The following is a 19,742-nucleotide window of genomic DNA, read 5'->3' on the forward strand; positions in this document are numbered from 1 at the left end:
GTGAGATATGTGGCCATGGTCAAGGCCGCAGGGCTGGTGGAGGTAAAGCTGAAGACAAGGAGTGGATCCCCGTCACCATGCTGGGCCGCCTGGTTAAAGACATGAAGATCAAGTCCCTGGAGGAGATCTACCTGTTCTCCCTGCCCACTAAGGAATCCAAGATCATTGACTTTTTCCTGGGCGCATCCCTAAAGGATGAGGTCCTAAAGATCATGCCAGTGCAGAAGCAGACTTGGGTTGGCCAGCGGACCAGGTTCAAGGCTTTTGTCGCTATTGGGAACTACAATGGTCATGTTGGTCTTGGTGTTAAGTGCTCCAAGGAAGTAGCCACTGCCATCCGAGGGGCCATCATCTTGGCCAAGCTGTCCATTGTCCCTGTGCGGAGAGGCCACTGGGGGAACAAGATTGGCAAGCCCCACACTGTCCCGTGCAAAGTGACAGGCCGCTGTGGCTCTGTGTTGGTGCGTCTCATCCCTGCCCCCAGGGGCACTGGCATCGTCTCTGCTCCTGTGCCTAAGAAGCTACTGATGATGGCCGGTGTTGATGACCGCTACACGTCAGCCAGGGGCTGCACTGCCACCCCGGGCAACTTTGTCAAAGCCACCGTTGATGCCATCTCCAAGACCTACTGCTACCTGACCCCAGACCTCTGGAAAGAGACAGTGTTCACCAAGTCTCCTTATCAGGAATTCACTAACCACCTTGCTAAAACCCACACCAGAATCTCTGTTCAGAGAACCCAGGCTCCAGCTGTGGCCACCATATAAAGGTTTTTATACAAGAAAAATAAAGTGAATTAAATCTGTTTATATATTTGTTAACACTTTGAAATTTGTAAAGGTCTTTAAAAAATACTTGTGAGTTAAAAATTAGATGTAATTCAATCTTTCGAGATTTAAAGTGGGCATCTATTGATGCCCAAAATACATTTAAATTTTGTTTTTCCTTTCTGGAAATGACTATGATGACTATGTCATCAACCGTCCAGAATCACGAGAATGCTGAGGAAGCAGACTATGCTGTTTCTTGGCTCTTACAATGTGGGCGATTATTTTAAAATAATTTGGGTGCTGGCTCGTACAGCATTTGTTTGTTGGAGACCTGGGAAAATCACAAGGCAGTCTGCAGCATAGATAGTTATGCCATCTTAGGATATTTTAAACCTGAAGTCCATTGTTCTGTTCTTAATAACATTTTATATTTAACCTAAAAGATGAGATTTGATATTTAGTTTAAAAAAAATTATAGCTGGGTGATGGTGGCACACACCTTTAATCCCAGCACTCGGGAGGCAGAGCCAGGCAGATCTCTGTGAGTTTGAGGCCAGCCTGGGCTATCAAGTAAGTTCCAGGAAAGGCCCACAGAGCTACACAGAAACCCTGTCTCGAAAAACCAAAAAAAAAAAAAAAATTACTTATGCTTCAGACTTGGGCTGCTTGGGAAATTACCTTACCAAAATGCAGATTCATTTAAGATGTGGCTGAGGGAGAGACAACAGCTGCAGCCATGGTCAGCCCAAGCAGCATCACATCAGGCCAGAGTGGGGTCCTGTTTCCCCTCGGCCTGTAGCCAAGCTAAGCCAAGCATGGAGAAATGCAAGGCAGCCCACAGCGGCACCCCAGGTGAGAAAGAAAGACAGAACATGAGGGGCGTGGATTATGGAGGACTGACAAGACAGTGTCTCCCATCCACAAGCTCTACCTAACTTGGCTCTTTAAAGGGAATCCTGGCACATTCTGTGTTATACCTTCCGAATGGTTTTCTTTACTTCCTGTAGTTCCCTACTGACTCCTGAAACTGAGTCAGTTTCTGCTTAAAATGGATAATGATGAACCAAGGAGATTCTGCCCACCCTCTGTGAAAAAGGCTTCATCGTACATGTAATGCTGCCCACTTAGGAAGCTTAAACAACATCCGAGAAAAATCTTCCACCTGGACAATCTTGCTGTTTGAAAGCCTGGTGAATAGCTGCTTGTCCTGACAGTGTTTTTTATTTTATTCGAGAGACACTTGTACATGATCTATTTGTAACAACTAACCCTGTCCCATAAGCCTGTAAGAGATCTAAAAATTTAGGCAGTGTTGTAGCCCCCATTGCCCTGCTGAGAGAAAAATTCTGAATCTCACTTCCATAGGAGAAGCTGGCTTCATATGTTAAAAAAACCTCCATATAACTCTTACATATCGTGGAGCTAGTTGTTCTGGCTGTCTTATATACGTACTCTATAAGCAGTCTACGATACAAAGCTTTAGGAAACACCTTACAAAGATGATAGTCTATAAAATAGAATTGTTAGGGATGCTAACCTTATCCAGGCTTTGTGTATTCCTGTGCTGGCTAGTTTTATGTCAACTTGACACAAGCTAGAGTCATCTGAGAGGAGGGACCATCAATTGAGAAAATGCCTCCTTAAGAGCTGGCTGTAAGGAATTTTCTTAATTAATGATTATTTGAGGAGGGCCCAGTCCACTGTTGGTGATGTGTGGGAGCCTGTTTTCAGGTTCCTTGTGGATTTACCCAGGAGGTCCGCATAGAGAAGGATGATTAGGACCACGGGCCTGAGTGCAGGTGTCTGAGATGGTCTGCACTTGGCTGTGCTGGGGGAGGAGGTCTTTTGCTCCACCCCTTGGTGTCTCTATAAATACCCTGGGGCAGAGACAGTCAGGGCCCATTGGAATAGGTTCCAGGCCCTCTAGTGGCTATTCTTTATTTTCTGTTTATCTCCACAATCTAAATCCTTCTAATATTTCCTGCTGCTCCCACTCAAGAAAACTCTGGGGAACTGTGGGGCTGGTGGGTAAATGCCCCACAGTGGTGCCACCCCTGGGTAGGTAGTCCTGGGTTCTATAAGAAAGCAGGCTGAGCAAGCCACGAGGAACAAGTCAGTAAGCAGCATCCCTCCATGGTCTCTGTATCAGCTCCTACCTTCAGGTTCCTGCCCTGTGCAAGTTCCTGTCTTGACTTCCTTCAGTGATGAACATGTAAACTAAATAAACCGTTTCCTCCCTAACTTGCTTTTTGGTCATGGTGTTTCATGGCAGCAATAGAAACCCTAACTAAAATAATTCATACCTGTATTAAGAATATGTTCCTCAGGAAAGGCAAGCACACAGGCCCTAACATTGGCCCCCACACTGGGCCTCCTGGTGATTAAAAGATAATGAACACTTATAACTCTACAAATAGTACTTAATATTCAAGTTAGTTTTACTCTTGGTGGTTTCTGTAAATTTCACACCTGTTGTCTGTTAATGTTCTGAGAAAACATTTGCTCTTGATCACTGTGTTCTTGTTAAGCTTTTTTTTTTTTTTTTTCTAACATAAGATCTGTAGGAAAGAAGATATGTGTGCTTGGATACAGATGTTGGTGGAGGCCAGAGGTGTCAGATTCCCTGGAGCTGGAGTTACAGTTGCTTGTGAACCGTTTGACTTGAACTCAGATCCTCTACAAGAGCAGGATGTACTGCTCTTCACCACTGAGCTGCCTATCTGGCCCTGCGGCTAAGCTTTATAACTATTGTATATGAACTGTCTACAGAACTATTTGCTCTTCAGTGGTGTTTCTAGAAAGTTTTATGGCTAATTATTGTCCTTTATCATGCTGCAGAAGTACAACTTCTGACAAAGGAACAGCAATGGATCCCTGAGACACTAGAACGTCATTCACAATGCCAACAGCTTGGACTCCGGGTATAGTCGACCTAAGAACCACTCCTTTCATACCTTAGTTGCTTAAAATTGGCCACCAAGGGTTGATTGGCACTGACTTCCTGGCATCTGTCACCCCACATTGTGGAATCAAATCAGACCGACTCTGAGCCTTGAGTCACTGACACCCATCAGTGTAAACAGCGGCACCAAGAGATTCATTCACAGTTCACTGTTCCCCACATCTCCGCACAGAGAAGGCACAGCTAGGAGACTGTAGCCCCGACAATGAGCCTGCTTCTAGGGACATGCAAGGGCCTGCAGCACAAGAGTTCTATGCACTGGAATAGAGAGGGCCCCTTGGAAACCACCCCCAGATGATCTTCAGCAAAACAAAGCAAGGCCTCAGCCACTCAGTTTTTAGTGCCATATTCTGAAATACACAGAGACAAAAAAGATCACCAGGTATTCAAAGAAAGCGTCCCAATGCAAATAGACAATTAACAAATAAAGAAATAAAATCAAGGAGGAGACAAAGACTATGAGAAACAATAATTCTAAATGGCTGTCATTTATAGTCAAAAACATGTGGAAGGCTGTCTGCTCCGGCAATTAGAAGAGGGCTATGGAAAGGATAGGATGCAAATAATGGAGAAAATTAAAAATATGAGCACTAAATTTTAAAACTACAAAAATAGGGATTACAAAAGAAAGTTAAGATACTATCTCAGGGGATAGTTAACTCCAGTTTCAGGGGATCTGGTACCCTCTTCTCTCTGTGGGCATAAGGTACACATACATATATGCAGGCAAAACACCTGTACACATAAAAGAAAATAAATCTTGAAAGTTTTAAAGATATTATCTCAGACAGTGGCACTAAAAATAAAGACACAGGGTCCGTGAGAGGGCTCAGTGGGTCAAGGCCCCTGCTGCCAAGACTGGCCACCGGAGTTCGAGCCCCAGAACACACATAGTGAAAGAACAAACTCCTACAAGTTGTCTTCTGACTTTCACATGTGTGCCATGGCATTTGAGTGCAGACACACATGGACATACAAATGCACACAGATTAATCAATCAATAAGAAACAGATAAATATAACTTAAAATTAAAAAATACAAAAAAATAAAAATGAAGAAATATGCATAAGAAGCAAAAAGAGGAATTGGAGAGATGGCTCTGTGGTTAAAAAACACTGCCTGGCAAATGGATGGAACTAGAAAAAATCATCCTGAGTGAGGTAACCCAAACCCAGAAGGACAAACATGGTATGTACTCACTCATAAGTGGATTCTAGAAATAAAGCAAAGAACAATCAGACTGCAACCCACAGAACCAGGGAGGCTACATAGTAGGGGGGACCCTAGGATGACTGTGGTTTATAGTAAGTTTTGGTTTTACTCAATTACTGGGCAAGCTTCAGTGAAACATTTCACTATTAGGATAAGAATTTGTACTCTATCAAGCTGATAATAGAAAAAAATAAATAAAATGTAGAAACTTAAAAAAAAGAAAGAAAAGAAAAGAAAGAAGGAAAACCAGCTGGAAAGACAGCTCAGCAGTTAAGAGCACTGGTTGCTCTTCTAGAGGTTTTGAGTTCAATTCCCAGCAACCACATGGGGGCTCACAACCATCTATAGTGGGATCTATGCCTTTTTCTAGCAAAAAGTCAATAGAGCACTTATATACATAAAATAAATACATAAATCTTAAAAAAAAAAAAAAAAAAAAAAAAAAACACTGCCTGCTCTTCCAGGGGACCTGGGTTCAATTTCCAGTGCCCACAACATCTGTAACTCCAGGTCCAGAAGATCTGACTCCCTCTTCTGGCCTCCTTGGAGACAAGGCCCATATGTAGTGCACAGACCACATGCAGGCAAAAACACCCACACGCATAAAATAAAATAAAAAATGTTTAAGGAAAGAAACAAATCTATTAGACTATGTATCTCCCCTAGCGTCACTTCTAATTAACTGGGGTTTCAGGGACTTATCAAACAAGTACTGTGGTCATCGTGCAGTTCCATGGCAGAGGTGGCCCAGTGGCTAGGAGTCTGTACTGCCTTTCCAGAGGACCAGCACCCAGGACCAGTCGACCCCACAGCCTGTAACTCCAGCTCCAAAGAGTCAGACACACACACACACACACACACACACACACACACACACACACTTTAAAATAAAATAAAATTTTAATTAAAAGGTAAATAAAAGCTCCCAGAAATTAGAAAACAAAACCATGCCGGGCAAGCCACCCCACCACACTTGAGTAAACCAACCAATGAGAACAACGTAAGTGTACCGCAGAACAATGTTCCTAGGAAAGTCTCCTATCCCTGAATCCTGATTGGTGGAAAATGTAACTGTAACTTGCCACAGATGTTTGTGGTTTTCAGGCTTAAAACATTCTGGCTCGGGGTGGCAGTTCAGCTCTGGAGTCTGTTCTGCAGCCCTGGTTGATGGGTAGCAGCTTGATTACAATAAATTTTTGTCATCCAAATTGAAAAAAACAAACAAACAAAAAAAAAAAAAACAAAAAAGCCAACATGCGGGGCGGTGGTGGCACACAACTTTAATCCCAGAGGCAGGCGGATCTCTGTGAGTTCAAGGTCATCCTGGGCTACAGAGTGAATTCCAAGAAAGGCTCCAAAGCTACACAGAGAAACCCTATCTCTGAGAGAGAGAGAGAGAGAGAGAGAGAGAGAGAGAGAGAGAGAGAGAGAGAGAGAGAGAGAGAGAGAGAGAGAAGAAAACAAAACAAAACCCCACAAGGAACAACTGAACTTAGACTTCTCATCCTGACGACTGGATACCAGAAGACAGTTGGGCAGAACCTAGACTTCTAGGTCAGGAAGTGTTTCCCTTCAGAATTTTGACTACACTGCACCCTTGCCTAAGAGATCTGCAGCTCGCAAAGATGTAGAACCAGGGACACTTTAGCTTCCTTTTCTCACTGCCCCCTCCCTAGGGAGCTGCTGTAGAGCTGAATTCTGGTCCAAGTAGGGAAAAAAAAAAACAGGTTCAACACAGTCTTGAAGTTGAAACAGGAAATGAGGAATCCCCCCAAAGGATGACTCTAAGGGAGCAGGAAACTGATGTAAAATAGCTCTAGGTGTGGCAGCCGGCGCCTGTGACCGAAGCAGCGGCAGGAGGATCAACAGTTCAAGCTTGAAGCTACATGAAGAACGTGAACCTTTGTCTCAAAATCCAGCAAACAGTCCCATCCCTCCCCTCCCCCTACCGCTGTTTTTGTTTTGTTGTTGTTAGAGGGTTGGGGGAGTGATTTGCACATGCATGCTAGGCAACACACACACACACACACACACACACACACACACACACACACACAGAGTTTTTGTTTGGTTGTTGGGGATTGGAGGAGTGATTTATTTGCACATGCTACGCAAGCCTTTTACCTCTGAGCTAGGCTCCCAGTCCTGAGATATGTGAGAAATGTTAAGAGCTTGTGCCCTAGAGTCAGAATGGCTGGATTTAACTCCTACCTCTCTCAGTCTCCCAGTTATTAGCTAGAACGGCCAAGGGTTACCTAACTTCTGAGTCTGCCATTCTTGCCTCTTCTGTGACATAAGAAAAATACCTCTGTGTGTATCTCATGGAGTTGTGGAAGGTTGCAGGAGAATGCTGAACCTTACATTGTTTATCAGTGATTGACACATCGGAAGTATTCAGCAGTTAGCCTGATGGTTGGCAGGCATGGCAAATAGAGAACAAACAGAAAAAGAAACCCCGAAAAAGTCTTACAAGAAAGAATGATGTTCAAGTACAATCACTGATTTATCAATGAATATATACAGCCCTAATAAAGTAAATACTTTATTATGCAAAACCAGAAATGTATCAACTTTTAGAATGAGCTTGAAAGCCTGAGTGAGAAAGGTCCTGTCCATTTATCTAAGAGGAAGTTCAGGGATGGAACTAACAACACAAATATGGCGGGGGGGGGGGGGGTGCGGTGTGCAAATAAAAAAAACAGCTGAGCCAGTCATGGTGGCACATGCCTTTAATCCCAGCACTCAGGAGGCAGAAGCAGGTGGATCTCTGTGAGTTCCTGGCCAGCCTGGGCTACAACGAGAGTTCTAGGATAGCTAGGGCTACACTGAGAAACCCTGTCTCGAAAAACTAAAACCAAAACACAATTAAAACACAACAAAAAACAAGCAAACAAACCAAAACAGCTGAAAATTGTCCACGGTTGTCTGTGGGGGAAAAGAGGTCCTGTTGTGGGGGAGCTCAAGAAAGAGAACACAGGACACCCCTCCTTTTTGTATATTCATAACAATATTGTATATGGCAGAGATGGGTCCTACTCTAACAAAATCATAATATTGAGATTTTTTCCAAGAGAAGGAAGCCAGTGGTCGGAGAGTGCCCCTCACAAATGCCACAGAGACTGCTGCAGGTGTGGAAACTACTTCACCGGGTCACCCTCAGCATTCCTCCTCACAGGGGTTCCTCCTCACAGGGGTTCCTCCTCACAGGGGTTCCTCCTCACAGGAGGCTCGCCCTGCAGTGTGGTTGACAATGGATGTCAGTACAATACCTGCACAGTGTCTAGCACACGGCTAGTCCTTCTAAATTGTAGAGATTAAAACTGCCATCGCCACCGTCTGCCCAAAGCTGTCAGCCCAGAAGGCAGTGATGGATACAGGCAGAGAGCACATTTCTGCAGTCTCCGGTCAGTCTGCCCTACACCTCCCTGTGCCTCCCACATGCAGCATTAGACGACATGCTTAGAACACACAGACACGTCCTCTGCAGAGCCAAGCTTAGTCAAGAAAGTAAAGCAAATGGAAATCGGTCCCAGAAATCCACAGAGTCCAGTGCCCGCTGGAGGGTTAGTTGACAGTTGACATTGCCTGTCCTTTACACCCCGCTAGTGGCTTGGGAGGCTCAAGATGGCTATCCACAGACTGTACCCATCAATCAAAGTTTTCTATTGACTACATTTCTTTGTCCGAAAGGACCTAAGCCTTGGGAACAATTGTCATTGTCTCCTTTAGTTCTGCGACCTTACCAATTGTTCCTCAGACTCTAACATCAAAGCATAATGGCTTGACGCCACTCTTACCGCAAATATCTGGGTGTAATCTGATGCCCGCTGCTGGCCTCTGGTGCCGGGCCTGCACAGTGCTGGGACAGGGCACAGAGTTCCCATCCTGTGGCCACAGTGGCCAAGTCGTGTTTACTTTGCCTGGAGATGTTGCCCAACTATGTGGAGCCCTGGGAATGAGGTGGGCTGGTTGGCTGGGGTGACTTCTCTGGAAGAGCTCGGGCTTAGCGATAAGCCTGGTATTTCCGCTTATCTTTGACCCTGTCCAGGCCCCAGAAGCTTCCAGAGGCTTCACTCAGTTATCTGCTTTGCTGGGCTGTATCTGCCTTCCCAGGGGGCCCCACTTCCTGCAACACTTAGCAGACTGTCTACTTGTGAAACAAACATCACGCCTACCAAAGAGCGGGGAGGGAGGGAGGCCTGGGGCTGAGCTGAGCTGACTTCAAACACTCAAATCAGAATCTGGTGCGGGCCTAGATGAACTGGGAATCCTTGTCTTCAACTTTCCGGGTCAGAGAAGGTCCCAACCAGCACCAGAATGGGTCAGGGGCTCTCATTTTCTTCTACAGGGCTGCTCACACTCTGGCTGGGAGTCTAATTGATCACCTCTGGGCTAGGAGGCTCCAACAGTTACCTTCCCAAATAAAGGGACTCGGGAAGCCATAACTATAGATTCCATAAGAACTCGGGCACACTGCCGTTGGGAGAAGGCAGTGACTCTAGGCATCTGCTACATGATGTGCCAAGGAGTCAGTTCTTTCCCAGAGTACCGTGTGGAGGCAAGAGAAACTTCAGATGGTCCAGGTCATCTCCCTTGGTTTTCCGATGGAAAATCTAAGGACCAGAGAGGGGAAGGGTGTTTCTGGAGCTCACCCAGCAGGTGACTGGCAAAGACAGAACCAGATGACTAAACTGATGACTTTAGAGAGATCATGGAACACCCCACCTGTTCTGTGGGTTGAGAGACCTCAGGGGCAGCTAGAGAGGTCAGACTGGCCTGTGTTCCATAGTCTCAGCTCTCACAGTCATTTGGGGGTGTAAGGAAGGGCTGAAATTCAGGGACTCCCAAATACCAAGATTGGTTGCTAATTCTTTCACAGAAAAAAAAAAAAAAAAAAAAAAAAGTCTATCACTTGGCTCATCATAGCAACCTCAGAAAGAGAATTGAAGCAGTCCCAAATCCTGACAGGATGAATCCAGAAACAGGACCCTGACCAGGCTGGCTCCTCTGAGGAGGCAGAGTGGGAGGGGCCCCTGGGCTGACCTCGCCTGGGTGTGGCGGTCCCCTCCAGCCCTTTGGTGTTGGGACATTTGCCTCCAGTCTGCTGCACTGGGTCACCTGAGCCCCGGCTGAGACCCTCTTGTTTCTTTTCCTTCCTCCCTGCATCCCCAGCGAAATAGCTCCCTGCCTCAGCAAGGTCAGACGGAATTAGCCTGACACTGGAAAAAAAACAAAAACCACCACCAGGAACTACTCCAGATGAATAGTAGTAAGTAATTTATGTACTTATTCATCATTTACTGAAAAGCACATGCATTTTAGGACTGGCAGACACTAGCACTTTCATGTGCCAGGCATTCGTGCAAGATCGCTAGATAGATGACCCTATTTGCCCTCCCAACAGGGGTAGGAGGTAGGAGCTGTTATCCTTGGGTTTAAAGACAAATTCAGGCTTGCAAGAATCAAGGAGATTTCTAAAGTACACAGAAGAACTTCAATTTAAATTTAGGCAATCATCTAGAAGTCTAAAACTTCCTCCTGTCTATCTGGAATCTGCAGTTGTCTCTAGAGGGCTGTATTTGCCAACTGCCAATCCAGAAAACCCAAATAAATTCATAAGTGAGAACCAGGCCAACCAGTTCCATGCTAGCAATTGCCTGGTTTATCCTCCAGCCAGCTCACACCACCAGGGAGCGTCTATCTGTGGTGTGTTTTCACACGTGCTTCCTCACGCTTGCTGCTCAGCTGAGGAAGAGGGATTAGCATCTCTGACTCTTGAGGAGGCTCATAGCGAGCTGGTGGGGAGCTGGGCCTCTGTATCCCTGAAGTTAGTGTTCACTGTAGAGGGGAGAGTTTCTGTAGACCTCTACATGCCACCCCCCCACACACACACATTGCTTGAAGACCTTATCTCATGTGTTAGGACTAGTCAGAGTAAGACCTTTAGACCTTTGATATTAAATGATCTTAATTGCAACCATATTTAAGCTCCTTGGCTGTATTTACTTTGAGCTCCGAGTTCTCCTTGTGCCACAAGAAATCCCAAAAGTCTGGATGGGAGTAAGGGTCACACAGCAGAACAACAGATGAAGGGTGATAAAACAGTGACCAAAAGCAACTTGAGGAAGACAGGGTTTATTTCAGCTTACAAGTTATAGTACATTACGGAGGGAAACCAAGGCAGGAGCTAGAAGCCGAAACCAGTGAAGGAGCGCTGCTTACTGCTCTGCCTCCTCTGCCTGCTCAGCTGCCTTTCTCAAACAGCTCAGACCCACCTGCCCCAGAGTGGACTGGGTCCTCCTGCCTCAGTTAGCAATGAAGAAAATGCTCCACAGACATGGCCACAAGCCAGTCTGATGATGAGGGTAATTTCTCAGTTCAGGTATCCCCTTCCCAGGTGTGTCAAGCTGACAGCCAAGGGGTGGTTAGCCATCACAAATCCACCCCTCTCCAACCTGACACACAAACACACCACTGTTAAATCAAAACTTTTCCTTGTCCCCAAGCTCTCATATTGATGTCACAATATAAAGCATAGTACAATTTCAAAAGTCACTCAATCTTTTAAAATTTCAACACTTTAAAAATCCAATGTCTCAGCCGGGCGGTTGCTGGTGCACGCCTTTAATCCCAGCACTCGGAAAGCAGAGGCAGGTGAATCTCTGTGATTTTGAAGCCAGCCTGGACTACAGAGGGAGTTCTAGGAAAGGCACAAAGCTACACAGAGAAACCCTGTCTTGAAAAACAAAAAAACAAAACGAAACAAAAGAAAAATCCAATGTCTCTTTTAAAAATCCAAATTCTCCTTACTGTGGACTCCTGTAAAATTCAAAATAAGTTATATGCTTTTTTATCCCTACAGGGCAGAACCAGGGCACAGTTACAATGAGATCCAAGCAAAACCAAACCCTAACAGTGTAAAAAGCTGTGTCCAGTGTCTGGGACTCACAGTTCTGAGATCCAAGGACTTGGACAGTCCCACATATCTGCAATCAGCAATGCATACATGTTGTCTGGTAGGCTCAAGCTGATTCTACTCCACACTTGTTGCTGTCTTTGGTAGACGTCCCTGGCTCTCTATTTTTCTGGTGTCTCCTCTGCAACCGAGGTAGCACTTTCAGCAATGGCATTCTGGCTCTCTGCAGGGACTCCAACCCTGCCACATGGTGCTGAGTCTCAGCTGCTCTCCATGACCCCCTCATGCCCTCAAAACCAGTACCATGTGGGAGACTCTTCACATTACCAAGTTTGACTCCTCTTGAAATGCAGCCCTGGCCCCCTCCGGACCACAGCTTCTATGTGCTGACCCTGAGGAAATACTTCCCAGAAGATTTCCCCTCAGAGACTCCAGTCTCTCGTTTATTGCAGCTGGCATTTCAGGCCTGGCTAACCAGCCTTGATAGTTCCAGTCTCACCAGTGGTGCTGGTCTCTTGTTAACCACACCTCATTCTTCAGCCCCCAAGGACCAAACACCACAGGTTCTTCATTCAAAATAGCACACCAACGGCCCTGGTAGATTCTTTAAGGGACTTTCAAACTTCCCTCTAAGACTTCATGAACCAAGCTTCCCTAAGTAGCATTGCCCGCAGCATCATCTTCAAGTTCCCATGACAGTTCATTAGGTCCTGAGGGAGCAATGGCTTTTCCAGCCTAAATCTTCAAACATTTCTGCAATCCTCCCTCAAAGCAACAGGTCCATTACAGCAACCCCCAACTCTAGGTGCCTATTTCTGCCCTAATTCTCTTTATGCTGTTGTGATAAATAGCATGATCAAAACTCATCTGTGGGAGTAAAGGGTTTATTTCTGCTTACAGGTTACAGTCATCACTGAAGGAAGACAAGGCAAGGTAGGAAGGAGAACCATGGGGAAGCACTTCATATTGGCTTGCTCCCATAGCTTGTTCAGTTACTTTTCTTCCATAGCCCCCGTCCACTTACTGAGGGGTGGCACCACCACAGTGAACTGGGCCCTACTGCATTAATTAGCCATCAAAACACTGCCCCCACAGAAATGCCCGACAAGCCAATCTGATGGAGGCAATTCCTCCTGTCAGGTGTGTGAAACCGATGACCAAATTTGCCATCACAGTCACTCACAGATATGGGCAAAGGACGTAAGTGTGATGGGGGAAACTGCACAATAAAAAAAGAAAGAAAGAAAACTGTACAATATGCAAGTGTTTCCAGCCTGCCTGTGTCTGATAGAAAGGAGTGTTATCTTCCTCTGTTTACATTCTTTCCTCCATCTCCCTTCTCCTCTTTACCTGAACCTATGTGTGCTCTGAAGGACCCGGGGAATAGAGAAGAGGCTCCTGGCTCATCCTGGTGACAAAGTCTTAAGAACAGGGAAAAGGGTGGGGACATGAACACACCAAGCAGGTCTGGGGTTCGATGACTGACAGACCCTCAAGAAGCCCTGCCATGTGAGGGAGTGAGGATGGGGTTCAGAAAGCAACTGTAGAAGGAAACAAAGGGTCTCCAGAGTCAGGAGAAGGAAAGGCATGGCAGTTGGCTGGATTACCACAACCATCTCTCTGGAAACTGAGGCACAGAGTGCCATTGTGAAGGAGGAGGCAGAGGGTTTGGGGAGTTTCTGGAGAAAACAGCTTTAAGCTGAGCCTTGGAGGATGAGTTTAAAGGGGCCAAGGAAAGACAATTCTAGTGAAGACCAAGCTAACGAAACTCCAAGAAGAGCCTGGCAACATCGGGCGTCTGTTTAGGGGCTGTCTTTGGGTTGAGGTGCCAGGGAAAGCTTGGTAGATCCAACAGGATGAGATGAAAAATAAGGAGAACTCTTTAGACTGAAGTAGTGAGGAGACAGCTATCCACGAAATTTCTTGAGGCAGGAAGGACCATGGTAAAGTCACTGGGGGAATGGATGGAAATGATCAAGGGTGCCTGACACAAAGCCCCTTCTGGGATGCAGGAGACATTTTAAATCTTGGGTGGTAGTCACATGTGAGATCAATTGCTGGGTCACAGCCAAACAAAACTCTCCAAAGGTGGCAAATCATGGGAGAAAGAACAACAATTTTTGTGTTTTTAGTTGGTATATTTTTTTTAAACCACTCTACAACCTAAGCTAGGCTGGAACTCACTACGTGGCCCAGATTAATGTCAAACACAGCAGTCCTCTTCCAAGTACTGGAATTGCAGGCTTGAGCCGTGATATCCGTTGTGCTGTTTTGTTTTGTTTTATTTTTTAATAGACTCTCATTCAACTTAGGAAGAAAGGTTCTTGACTTGCACAATTCATAACATACAAGGTAGAATTAATTTGGGCCTTTCTTTTTTTGTTACAAAACAAAGTTAGTAAACTTTGGGAACAGTCACCAGCTACCACATTCTCAAATGATTTAAGCATCTCTATTACTAATCAGAGCAAACAGTTTGAAAACCACTCTGTGAACTCTGAATTACACATGCCATTTCCCAAACCTAGTCAAACTAAAGCCAAATGTATGCATCCAAGACCAACAAGCTGTTCAGTTTTTTATTGTTTTAAAAACCAAACTCTAAAAGCATTTTCTGGAAGGTTTACATGCACCCAGCACACTGCTGAAAACACAAACACACAGTGAATTTGTCACCTGAACTCGAATAGCGCCTTCATCCACGGTCCAAGTGGCCAGTCAGAAACATCGTCTTCCTAAGTCTCCAGTAAGATGTGTAAATATCTCCATCTTACAGGCAGATGCCATTAGACCTGGGCAGGTAAGCAGCTCGTCAACAGTTATAACGCCAAACAAGATCTGTGTAGGCCGTCTCCTGGTCTGCCTTCCTCAGCTGGCTGTCCCTTTGAGCCTTCTCACTGGCCCCAGTATAAATCATGCACACGCCGATTTCACTGGTGAAGAAGGGGACATTCTATTTCCTGCCCTGAAGCTGGCCAGAGGCCCTGGCAGCACCACATTTAGACACAGATGCATCAGCCATGTGTGAGTGGGGAGTTTGGCTCCTTGGAAACCTAAGTGGCATGTGTCAGCTGGCCCCGCCCACTGAGGGCCCCAGCCCACTGAGGGCTCCTCTGGGCCATGTTGCTAACTCCTCTATTATCCACCTTGCACGACCTAATGGGAATGTGGCAGCATCTCTTCATACTGAGCAAAGAAATGAGAACTCACAAGCAGACCCACTGCCTCACACCTCACTGCCCTCGGAACTCACAGGAAGAAATGATTCTTGGCTCTCTGAGACTCGGGCCTATGGTCTAGGGCAGTCCCCCGTTACTTATTTCTGGCCATTGATTAGTTGCATAGTTAGCAACTGAACTCGCTTGTAATTTCCAACTGCAGCATTACTTTTACTTATTAATCTGTCATAGAACAGTCAATCAGAATCGAATCCAGAAAACTAAAGTTACTGCAGTATTTACCTGGTAACCCGGATGGTGCCAGCATTTCTGATAGCTGAGGTCACTACCAGAAATCAAAGTTGGGGGTTGGGGCTACTCACTGAGAATTCCCTCCAAGCCTGGTGAGACCTGAGAGAGATTCTGAGAACTGCAAGCAGAAACACAGAACAAAAAGAATATTATGAAACAAGGGCTTCGTGTGTGAGGGACAAAGTAAGAAGAAGCAGTACTGTAGGAAAAGAACGGCAGAGGAACCAGGAGCTTTTCAGACTTGGGTGTTGGTTAGGAAAGTGTAAACTGGTTCACTAACCCTAAGCAAAATCAGAGAGATTGGTTCTGCATCCCACGAGAGCTAGAGTAAAATAACATGAATTTTAATAGTCTTGGTGTGTCAGGAAGACAGCAGGCTGCAGAAGAGACTTCTAGCCAGCTGTGTGAACCAGGCAATGAGAGTTAACAGCAGCCATTTGTTTTCCTTCCCTGACTTACAGTCACTCCAGACATAAGTAAACAATGATCTGATGCCCATTGTCCTAGAGAATCTCGGGTTTTTTAGTCACCAACTTGGTGGCCCCTGAGCAAAGTCCTATCCTATTAATCAGGTGGCCTCAGGCTAAAAATTCATTTTAACCTTGCCGTATCTCACCAGAGCACCACACCATAACTCTCATTGTTGAGAGACATCCAATCCCATAGGTTCTCTTTCTTAAGTATGGCCACCAGGATATTAGCAAAAGTATCAGCCTGAAAAAGAAACAGCAACATATATAGACACGAAAAATCAATTCTACAGAAAATGAAGGTAATTGGGGAATAGAGAAAAATGACTTAAAAATAAGTCTGAAAAATAAGGAAGTTATTAGAAACCAATAATATGATACTTAAAATACAGTGTTCAAAATAATGAGATAAAGAGGAGTTATTTCTCAGAACAGACTGAAAAGAAAATGTGAAAGAACAGATAAAAGACAAGATAAGATCCAAAAGTCCAATATTCGCTAAATGGAGTTCAGGAAAACAGAGAGAAAAGGCCAGAAAGAATTGTCAACAAAGCCTCAAAAGTAATGAGGGGAGCTTATTCTGGAGCTATTTTGAGTAACCCTAGGGGAACACAAAGTTTGGTTCCATGTTCCAAGGTGGAAGCAGTTTCATGAAGTTTTATGGTTTTACAGAACGAAGGAAGTCATAAATCCAGGCAGGTTTCAAACACATTGATGGGAGCATCAGCGAGGTGGGGACAGTGAGCCTCTTCTATAGGCCCAAGATGCTATCTGATGACATCTTAGCCTTTGGTTTGGTAGGAGCTGGTGGTCTTAGGTAGGATTTCTATTGCTGTGATAAACACCACCACCAAAAGCAATTTTGAGCGGAACAGGTTTATTTCATATACACTTCCAGGTCATGCTTTGTCACTGAGGGAAGTCAGGGCAGGAACCTAGGGGCAGGAGGAAGGGCTGAAGCTAGCTCAAGCTAAGGTAATTAGTCTCTGGACCTGCAACATTCCAACCTCTCCACACATTGCATTCTCATCAGCCAATCTCTGCAGAGACCGCTTTTCTCCAGGAATTGTCACTGACGAAGGGATTTGCTATGGATTAATTCCAGGGATTTTCCTATCCTTGTATCACTTGTCCCCAGGGGAACTTTGATTTAAAAAACCCATTTGGTGGCCACTCTGGGAGAATTGTTTCTAGACTTAGCAGCCCTCCAAATCAAGAAGTGAACTGAAGGAGGGCAATCAGAAAATAAGAGTTCCATCTTCTCTTTCCTTTCCCTCCTTCCTTCCCTTCCCTTCCCCTTCTCTCTCTTCAAACCTCCTTCCCCTTTTGAGAGAGTGACTTGCTACATATGTAACATAAATATTTTCTCTTCAAAGGGAGGATCAGGAGAACAGTAAGGAAAGATCAGACCAATGCAAGACAGATGACATCACCACACCCCTCCAACCCTGCAGCCTACAGCGTGCACAGCCTCTCTACTGAGTGCCTGTTGTTTTCTTTAGCAGATGTCCCATGTTCCTGGCACCTCCACCATCCTGGGGGCTCCATTACACCTTTACAATTCCACACACGGTCCACATGGGAGCTCCATGGGAATTCAGCTCTTTGGAATCTTGATGCAAGTCTCCATGACCCATTACTCTTGGATCTTAGATAGGCAAAACCAGCACCATGTGGACAAGGTCCAGTTCAGCTGCCAGCTCCAGCAGTAGCATGGCCCTTTGGGGCCACAACTGCAGCAACTTCTGTGTGCCTCCACGACTGAATCTGGGGAAACACTTCCCTGGCAGCCATTTTCCAAGAGGGTACCACAAGGCTCATACTTTCTGTCAGTCTCTTTTCAAGTGTGTTCACACTGTTACACACCGGGGCTCTGGAGGTATAGGATCTTACTCTCCAGGCATCTTTCCTCTTGTCCCAGGGCAAGGCCTGAGGTCTCTCCTTAACGGTACTAGTCTGGTTCCAGTCTGTGTGGCAGTTTGAATGAAATGCTTTCCCACAGCCTCATGTACTTGAACACTGGTCCCCAGTTGGGGCACTGTTTGGGGAGGCTAGGGGAGTGTGACCTTGTTGGTGGAAGTCCATCCCTGGAGGTGGGCTTTGAGAGTTAAAGGACTTGTGACATTTCTAGTTTGTTCTCTCAGCTTTGTGCCTGTGGTTCAAGACATGAGCCCTCAGCTTCTCTTCTGTCGCCACGCCAGCTGCTTGTTGCCCTCCCTCTGCTCCACCGTCATAGAGGGAGACCCCTCTGAAACCGTGAGCTGGGATAAACTCTCTGTTGGCTGCTTTCCTTAGTGATGTTTTATCACAGCAACAGAACAGTGACTGGCAAACAGCTCCATCCCCAGTGGAGCTGGGTCCATATTCTCCTCCAAATGCACACTTCTCCCATCTTTCTGCTCCACTTTTTCTTCTCTCACTGTCAAAATAGGTAAACACAGTAAGCAAAAACCACACCACAGCCGTGCCTCAGCCTAGATGTTGTTCTGTCTTGAAATTTCCTCTGCCAGACAACTGTGTCCATTGCTTTTTTTGTTGTCATTGTTTTTGGATGTTGAGACAGTGTCTCTCTATGTAGCTCTGCTTGTCCTAGAACTCACTATACAGGCCAGGCTGGCCTCAAACTTTGAGATCTGACTGCCTCCTGAGTGCTGGGATTAAAGGCGTGCGCCACTGCATTGGTTTGTTCATTGCTTTTTCAGTTCAGCCTGACTCAAGTTTTCAGGACACAGGCCAAACACTGGCTCCGTGCCAGAATACAGCATGAACAGCAGAGTCCTCTAAAACCTCGTGTGCCCGTGTTTACTGTCCACTTTTCTATCCGCATTCTGGTCTTCTAAACGCCCACTAGAATGAACCATTTCTCTGCTTCTCTATCTACAGGTACAAACCTTCAACGTTTCTTCTAGAAATCCATTCCAAAGGCCCAAGAACCAAGTGTCAAAACATGGTCCAAGAATGGAGTCATATGAGGAGATTTCTGAGTGCTTGTGAGAAAACTCCAAGATATCTTGTGACCTCAGTTTCTTAAAACACATGGACTTGTTCTTGAATTGTGCTTCCATGCCCCTCCCAGGTATGGCAGATAGGAGTGAGTTTACTTCAGATTATTCATTACAGCTGGCTATCATTTGTTTATATGCTTCTACGGGAAAACATGTTTTTGCCATGTGTGACTTGTCCTTGTGATTGTATGCTTTACTCATGTGATTTTTTTTCTTAACTCTCATTATAAATTGGTCCACTGAATAAAGTTGACTATTGCATAAGACTATTGCATGAGAAAATAGTCTGCCTCATTTTCATGGCTGGCTCTCCCAGGTCCCACCTCCTCTAGAGCAGTAAACAACCAGATCCTCAGGGTTTTTTTTTTTTTTTTTTTTTTTTTTTTTTGGTTTTTCGAGACAGGGTTTCTCTGTGTAGCTTTGCGCCTTTCCTGGAACTTGCTTTGGAGACCAGGCTGGCCTCGAACTCACAGAGATCCGCCTGCCTCTGCCTCCCGAGTGCTGGGATAAAAGGCGTGCGCCACCACCGCCCGGCTTCAGTGCCAGGTTTCTGCATTTGTGCTTTTCTCATTGCTGTGACCAAATTCCTGACAAGAAGCAACTTCTGGGAGGGTTAATTTGGCTCACAGTTTGGGGATATATAATCTATCATAGCAGGGAAGACATGCTAGAAGGCATGGTGGCCTAAGAGTGTGGTAGCTGCTTGCTCACATCGGTGTGCTCACACATCAGTGTGCTCACATCATCGGTGTGCTCACATCGGTGTGCTCACATCATCAGTGTGCTCACATCAAAGCAGAAACAGAAACAGAGGGGCAGAAAGTGGAGCCGAGTCATAGGTCTCAAAGCCCACTTCCTCAGCCAGATCCGACCTCTAATACATTGTTACCACCTCCCAAAGCAGCATTACTGGCTCAGGAGCAAATGTTCAAACATG

The 19,742-nt window shown here is 45.6% G+C and overlaps 2 protein-coding genes across 5 annotated transcripts in view; one reads left to right on the plus strand and one right to left on the minus strand.

Annotated features, from left to right (window-relative positions):
• The window catches only part of Mylk3 (myosin light chain kinase 3), a 58,056-nt gene extending 43,490 nt beyond the window's left edge, over positions 1-14,566 (minus strand). The window contains exon 1 of one of the 4 annotated variants that reach the window (XM_028893985.1): positions 14,537-14,566. Coding sequence is in view for 2 of the 4 variants with exons in the window: in XM_028893984.2 (XP_028749817.1) it covers positions 8,742-8,828 (87 nt within the window). In the remaining 2 variants the exon portion in view is untranslated. Of the gene's footprint in view, positions 1-8,741; positions 8,890-14,536 lie in introns of those variants that run through there. The other 3 variants (XM_028893986.1, XM_028893984.2, XM_028893983.2) reach the window with 3 other exon arrangements.
• Positions 63-767, plus strand: LOC114709972 (40S ribosomal protein S2-like). The gene has a single exon (XM_037206318.1). It carries the CDS (start codon positions 78-80, stop codon positions 765-767), a length of 690 nt encoding a protein of 229 aa, XP_037062213.1. The 5' UTR covers positions 63-77.
• Positions 14,567-19,742: the final 5,176 nt, after the last annotated feature.

The sequence above is a fragment of the Peromyscus leucopus genome, chromosome 5 (assembly GCF_004664715.2).
Source record: "Peromyscus leucopus breed LL Stock chromosome 5, UCI_PerLeu_2.1, whole genome shotgun sequence".
NCBI classification, from domain to species: Eukaryota; Metazoa; Chordata; class Mammalia; order Rodentia; family Cricetidae; genus Peromyscus; species Peromyscus leucopus.

Excerpts from the sequence above, each read along its gene's own strand:
- LOC114709972 (XM_037206318.1), top strand. The coding sequence starts at position 78 with ATGCTGGGCCGCCTGGTTAAAGACATGAAGATCAAGTCCCTGGAGGAG.